Below are 7,565 nucleotides of genomic sequence, written 5' to 3'. Positions count from 1 at the left end.
ATATGCTAACAACATATTCTTGGTTCTGTAATGTATAGAGAAGTCAGGTTCTGCCTCCAATGTTTACTGCCTAAAATTTACATTTTAATGCAAATTAAGAATGACAGCCTTCTCTTAAACTAAACTGACTTAAAATTTTGAAACATCTTTGTTACTGATTTAATGAAATGACTGTTTAGAGCTGAATTTGTGGTATTTTAGTATTTTAGCTGGAAAAATTAAAGAACAATAACTGAGTGTTGGTTTTTCTAACTACTTATTTGACCCACAGTTCTCCTAGGCACAACCTGTTCATTTCCTTGGTGTGGTAGTTTTGTAGATCACGTGGTACCTAAAAACTAAACAGAACCTTGGCTGAAACACAGATTCTAACTAACATGTATTTCTCAAAGATTTTTACTTCAGTATCTAAGAGTTTTCTTTGCAATCATCCAGGGCCTTTGTGGGTTGAGATGTTAGGAAAAAGCAGCAATGTGCTTCACATAAATGTAAGTATTCAATGTCTCCAGATAGTTTGGAAACATCTGAATATTCTGTGTCTCAAATAAATAAAACTGTAGTTTATGAATTCTAAGGACTGCCCTGAGATGTGACCCAGTATAACCTTACAAAGTTTCAACACATAAATACTCCAGTATTTGGAGTGCTACCTGTTGGAGTCAGAGGGCCTCATGGCAGGTGTAGCCCAATAAAGTTTTGTGTTTCTTAAACCTGGGCGTGGTTTCAAATAGATTTCAAATGCTATAAATGCAGTCTCAAAACTCATTTTGTTTCAAGACTGCCATGTAAGTCGCAAAGTATGCACTGGCGGTTGTGCTGGGGAGCGGGGCAAGGTGGGAGTGTTCCCGCAGTGCCCAGGCCCGCGGGGAAGCGGTGGCCACCCGGCACCCAGCAGAGGACAAGGCTATGCGGGCACGGACACAGGGCTGAGCAGCAGAGCGCTCCCCAGGGGCGTCGGGTGCGAGGCGACCGGCGACCGCAGGCCCAGGGGGGCCGCTCAGCCGCGAAAGACGAGGACACGCCTCAGCTCGGGCCAACTCCCGGCCTCCCCTGGCCCGCCGCCAGCGCCGCCCGCCACCTTTCTTCCTCCGCCGGCGACTGAGCGCCCAGCCAGGCCCCAAGTCCGCCCGCGCCCCGCGCGCGGCCCCACGGCCCACGGAGCTGGCGGTGCGACCAGACCGGACCGATGTGGCGCATGCGTGGTTGCGCCACCCGGCGCGGGAGCTGCGGCGGGGAAGGCGGCGGGAGCCGGGGCGAGTCGGGCCGCCTGGGCCGGGCCCGTGAGGGCGGCGGTGGCGGTGGCGACGGCGGCGTGGGTTGGCGAGGCCGCGCGGGCGGGGCCCGGCGACAGCTGGAGGAGCGCTTCGCCGACCTGGCGGCCAGCCACCTGGAGGCCCTGCGCGCCCGGGACGAGCGGGACCGGCAGAACGCGCGGCTGCGCGAGGAGAACGCCCGCCTGAGGCTGGAGAACCGGCGGCTCAGGCGCGAGAACCGCAGCCTCTTCCGCCAGGCTCTGCGGCTGCCGGGCGACGGCGGCGAGCGGGAGGCCGCCGTCGAGACCCTCGCCCCGGACGAGCCCGCCACCAACCGCAAGGCGAGAGGGGATGGCCGTGAGGAGGAGCCGGGCAGCCCCAGGGCGCTGCGGGCCCGGCTAGAGAAGCTGGAGGTCATGTACCGCCGAGCGCTGCTGCAACTGCACCTAGAGCAGCAGGGCGCGCGCCCGCCGGTTGCCCTCGAGGAGCCACCGCTCCAAGAAACCGCCACCGGCCTGTGCGCCCAAGACCCGGACGTTCCCGGGCCCTGGCTGTAGCCAGAGGGCGTGGAGGGAGGTGGGGCTTACGCGCGCCCCGCCTCCGTAGAACTCTGCGCTCCGCCCCTCTCAGCACGCAGAACTTTTTAAGACCTGAGCTCCTGAACTCCAGCCCCACCCAAGGGCACTTCCGGGCGCCAAATCTGTTGGCCTGATGGATAAAGAGAAGCAAGAGTTCCCCACTTGTGCAAAGCAACTGCCAAGTACACTGCTGGGGTGTTGAGAGGGGTCTAAGCGACTCTTAAGACCTGCTTTAAAGCAGCAAGAACTGGGTGCCTGGTCGCACCTCCTAAATTCTTGAAGTTTTCAAAGTGTTGTGAGGACCAATTTTTTTGCCCAGCCCCTGTATCTTTGATGCTTTGAAGGATGAATAGTGTATTTGAGTTGATGATGCCTGTTCATTCCCCTGCCCACTAAATTCTGCTCTTTTCTCTTACACAACCCACCTTTTAAGTGTGTTTTGTAAATTGCTATTACTTGGATAGCCCATGAAGTACTACCTTTTTATAAAGAAGAAAATATTTATAATTGTCCGTCATTCCAGTCCACATATGTTTAATATATTCTGGTGTGTTGGCCTCCAGAGAGCTTTTTAGAGTGTCTTCTGACAGGTGATGATTTGAGTTGATAAATAAAACTGGTGCATTAAAATCTCAAATTTCCATGACTGCTATTTGATGTGTTTTGAAGTTTTATAGGTTCCTGTAAGCCTATATATGTTACATATTTTAATACCTGTCTGTTTATTTCTTGTAATCTTTTGGGTTATTTATACAGAATCTTGACAAAACTCAAGATAGTTTGAAGATTGTTTTATTATTACTACATTTTAGATTAACGTTAATGCTTATTCAGTTAGTTCATGATTATTTTGCCTGATTTTTAACAACCTTCAGGAAATCATAAATTAATTGTATATTATACAAAAATTCCCAGGGAATTATGCCTCAGATGTGTTCTTGTTATGGGTAAACAAAGAATAACAACACATGCTCTAAGCTTGTTTTCTTAAAATTAGACCGAGTAATGCTTGGTAGCTGAGGTTGAGTTGGAACTCTACCCTCAACCCACTGCCTACCATGTGCTAGGATTATGAGCCTATGCCACCATCAACATAATTTGCCTACTAAGCAGTGAAGAAAATGCAATATATCTGATAGAACTTGTGGTAGCAAAAAGATGTGCTAACTTCCCATATCCACCATAAGGATTATTGACAACAAAAGTCAGGCCAATCAGAGAAAAGCATAGTTACAAGTTTACATGCCCCAGAAACCAAGGGGAAACTTTTGAAACTATCACTGAATGAATGTTACCCTATAGAAGTTAGTGAATGATAATTATAGCCTAAGAATTATAGACTGAGAGGAAAATCTAGGAAGGCCTATTTGTTTACTCTCTTCTTGACCTCTCTGTGGCTTTTTTACCCTGGGCACAGATCACGGCTTCTTTCTAAAAGTTGATGTTAGGTCAACTATCAAGTTAGATCCAAAATTTCCTTTATGACTATCTCAAATGGGAAAGCATGGGATATTTAAAGTAGTGTTTATACATTTTATACCTATCTTTTGAGGAAGGTTTCTGTAACTTGTCTTAGAAAAAGGAAAATTATGAATTTTATGGCTTGCTTGTGGGAGGAGACAACTTGTGAAAGACCCATAGTAGGTGAAAAAGAGATTATTTGAAAGTGTTCGGGATAGGCACACTCAGCTTTGGAGTATTGTTTCTGAGTCCTTGTACATCATGGGTTCAAAAGTGTTTAAATCCTGGGGACAGGATGGCAAATGAATAGAGATGTAAAGAAATGAAATGTATATACTGTGTATAGCAACTTCCAAAAAGTCTAAATACTACATTTCAAATACTTATTACAAAACAAGGACTAAGGAAAACTAGTGCTATTCCCTGTTATAAAGAATTTGAGAACCCTTTCTATATTGCCTATAGGCAATTGATATTCCATTGTGAATATTGAAGTCTTCCTTTGTGCCTAAAGTATATCAGAATTTGCTGAAAATATAAGGTATGTGAAAATTCGTACTATCCCCATGGTTTTACAGGGAAGTAAAGCAATTATAGAAGGCATTAGAGTTTAAAAATAAGATGAAAAGATTATATGTCCTACAGGTATTTTACTGTAGCTTTAATTTAGCTTTCATTTAGTTAATTTAGCTTTAATTTAGTTATTTTCTCTAGGACTTATTTTTCTCATTAGTGAATAAACATAAGATCTTTGTCAAAATGTTGTAAAACATTTATTGAGATATTAAAAGCAAAGTGCCTGCTTCAAAGTACGTGCCCATCAGAGAGGATGGCACGTCTAGCATAGAAATAGCAAGTCCTTTTGTATTTGCTTTATTGTGTGAGGTTTTATTGTGAATAAATAGCAAATTTGTCCGATTTACTGGTGGAAAAGTTGTAATGAAATACAGATATAGATTTACTTTTGTGCACATTTCATAAAAGATGTTAAAAATTCTCAAACCCATATATCCTATAAAATGAAAGAAGGCTAAATCAGATTTCTACTTTACTGACTTCCATGTTGACCATGGATAAAAGTACATTGAAGAATGAAAGATGACTTGTTGTAACAAAACATGTAGTCATTTAAGAGTGGATAAAGTCAATATTGGCAAAATTACCAGGGGCCTAGTTTAATCTTTATGAAAGTAAAAATGCAGTATACACTACTTTATTAAAGGAACTCTTTATTGTCATAATTTTACATTAAAAGAGGTTTTATAGCTTATTATATAGGCAAAAAACTGTATGCTGAAAATAATTAGCTTTTAATAAGATTTTTATACCTATTACTCAAAAAATACATTTTATCTTTCTCCATATGAAATTGGGATGTTAAAGAATTCAATATAAAATAAAATCTCACACCAGCTATTATACAAAAAGATATTCTTGGCCATACTGAAATATTTTGGGGACAGGTTTGCCAACTAATGTTATTACCATAATGATAATAGTACTAAGTGAATAAGTTTATAATGTATGCTAATAACATTAGTTCCATGATCTCAGTTCCAACATAAAAAGAACATTTGATACGTTTTCAAAAAGGAAGAGATTTTTACTGAGAATTTGACATGAAATATTTGAAAATTTTTCATGATTCACAATGTACATTTCTATTTAAAGATGTGTTGATTAGTTATAGGTTGGTCTTTCTAATGTAAGCATACCCTTTATATGTTTCTTTTTTGTTTTGTTTTGTTTTGGTTTAGTTTGGGTTTTTTGTTTTGTTTTGTTTTGTTTGTTTGTTTTTCGAGACAGGGTTTCTCTGTGTAGTCCTGGCTGTCCTGGAACTCACTCTGTAGACCAGGCTGGCCTCAGACTCAGAAATCTGCCTGCCTCTGCCTCCCAAGTGCTGAGATTAAAGGCGTGCGCCACCATGCCTGGCTGCTTCTTTTGTTTGTGTTTGTGAAGATAGGACCTAGCTGTATATTCTTAGAAAGTCTGGAACTTGCTGCACAGACCATGCTGACCTGGAATTCACAGAAATCTGACTCTTTCTGCCTCTGAGTGCTGTGCTAAAGGCATGTATTATCATGTGTATAATACATTTGAATATATATGATAGAGATTATGCAAATATATCCCTGTAATAGAAATTAAAGATTAAGGAAAACAAATTGATTATAGCATCTTCAGAGTATAAGAATTAATCTTGCTCATTTTTCAAAAAGTTAATGCTTAAAGTAGGTTTGCATATCTCAGGAATGAGAATTGTTATGACATGATTAATCCATAGTAGATATGGCTTATTATAAAATTCAATGGTAGAATTACTTAATTGGCATTATAGTTCTTATAGTTTAGATATTCTTTATAACCCAAAGGTTCGTGTATTGCAGCTCCACCCCTACTGCTGTGGTGGTATTAAGAGAAAATGGATCCTTTAAGTGTTGGACATAATGGAAGAGGTGGTTTCTTTGTAGGTATTCTCAGTTTATGATATGTTAAACAGGGCCCTAACATGTTTTCTAAATTTTTTCTATTTGTACAGAGTTCCTAAAAAGATAATCAAGTGTAATCCAGTGTGATTTAAAACAGACACATAAGACTGTGTGTATTTGTGTGTCTGTGTATGAGACATAAAGATGGTAACACAATTTAGGAAAGAAAGGAGACTGGACAGGGAAAGGCAGAGAAAAGGGCAGGTACAAGACTGTCTGGAGAATATGTACAACGTGTAATATGTTCTTATTTGATAACTAAAAAAATAACAAAATATAATCTTTCGAAAAACTGATAACAGCAAAAGCAGTACTTATTGAAAACAAAAGCCTATATAACCATTGAAAATATAGAGAATGGAATATTTTAGATATTAACTCGACCTTTCATTCATACATATTCAGTTCTTATGAATTTGTGCACACACACACACACACACACACACACACTACACACACACACACACACACACACACACACACACAAACAGAATCCTTATAATGAACGAAAGAATGTAGCCATGAAATTTTGTAAAAGCATTCGTGCAATTATGAAATACTTTGACAATTGTGTATATTATGAATATGTAAGTTTTGGAGCTTATAGTTAGAAAAAATTAATCTATTTCATATGTATACCTATTTCTGAGCTCAGTGTAGCCCTGGTGGGGACAGAGTGACATGGTTCCTACCCCTGGCACAGGGCCCTGGCGTGAGCCTCCGGGAGTGTTAAGGTCTGCTGTGGGCAAGGGCATAAGACTTATTTGTATAATATTGTACATATTTTTCACATTCCCCCTAGGATGTCCTCTTTGTTAATGTTAATGACTCCATGTTAATCAGAGACTGCATGAGTCCAGGAAGTAAAGGTGTGGTTAATGTCTCAGCAAAATGGTAAAATGCTAGAACCTTCAGGATAGCCCTTAAGGCTATAAGAAAGACCTCTAAATACATGAGTCCAATTTATACATAATTTCTCAACTATGCAAAATGTAAGTATGCAGTATAAATTATGAGGGTCTTCATGAATCACAAGGAACAAAGGCAGCTGCACTATGAGCCAGCTTGTCAGAAAGATACAAAGGCAGACTGATTCCTGAGTTCAAGGTCAGCCTAGGACACAGCAAGGTGAGGTAGAAATGGTTATTTCAGGGCAGGGTTCCACCCAACTAGCTCTGTGCTTAACAAAGCAGACTAATCTCTGAATTCTTGTGAAATGTTAAGAAAAAATGTAAAGTAATTTGAACTATTTTCCTTTTACTACTTGAATCTATTTCTAATTAAAATATCTGAAAAGACCCTAACAATAAACTCAGATCTATGAATTTTCTATTTGGCCCTTAACTCACAGGCTTTATTATCTCAGATCAGTTTATAATAACAGCAATAGAAGGATTGGGTCTAAGTGCTGTACTTTAAAATTTTTAGTATCAATAGAAGAAATTTATACCAATAAACACCTTGATTTTGCATCAAAATAAATTCTGTACCAAAATATGAAATTATGACTTCAGCTTAGTAACAATTAAAATGATTTCTACCAAATGAGATTATGGCTATGCAATTAATTCCAGCTATTCCTCCCAGTTCCAATTATGACCATTTCTACATTCCCTAGAAAGACAAACTATAATAACCCCCTCCATCCCCAAAACCCAGGGAACTGGTGGACAACTCTTCATAACTTCTTCAAGCTGTATGTGGTAGTTGAGATATTTTGAGGGGGGGAAGGGGGAAGGGAAGGTAGGGAAAATAGAGCTGGTTGACCTAAGTGTCTTGACTGG

The 7,565-nt window shown here is 40.6% G+C and overlaps 1 protein-coding gene across 1 annotated transcript; it reads left to right on the top strand.

Moving 5' to 3' along the window:
* Positions 1 to 1,100: 1,100 nt before the first annotated feature.
* Tusc1 (tumor suppressor candidate 1) lies at positions 1,101 to 2,457 on the top strand. The gene has a single exon (XM_021200962.1). The coding sequence runs from the start codon at positions 1,187 to 1,189 to the stop codon at positions 1,808 to 1,810; it is 624 nt and encodes a 207-aa protein (XP_021056621.1). The 5' UTR covers positions 1,101 to 1,186; the 3' UTR covers positions 1,811 to 2,457.
* Positions 2,458 to 7,565: the final 5,108 nt, after the last annotated feature.

This window comes from Mus pahari, chromosome 6, assembly GCF_900095145.1.
Source record: "Mus pahari chromosome 6, PAHARI_EIJ_v1.1, whole genome shotgun sequence".
NCBI lineage: Eukaryota > Metazoa > Chordata > Mammalia > Rodentia > Muridae > Mus > Mus pahari.
Note: the sequence above shows the minus strand (reverse complement) of the source record. Positions and strands in the feature narration are given on the sequence as shown.

Bases quoted from the DNA above. Each gene is read 5' to 3' on its own strand.
- Tusc1 (XM_021200962.1), top strand. From the start codon at position 1,187: ATGTGGCGCATGCGTGGTTGCGCCACCCGGCGCGGGAGCTGCGGCGGG.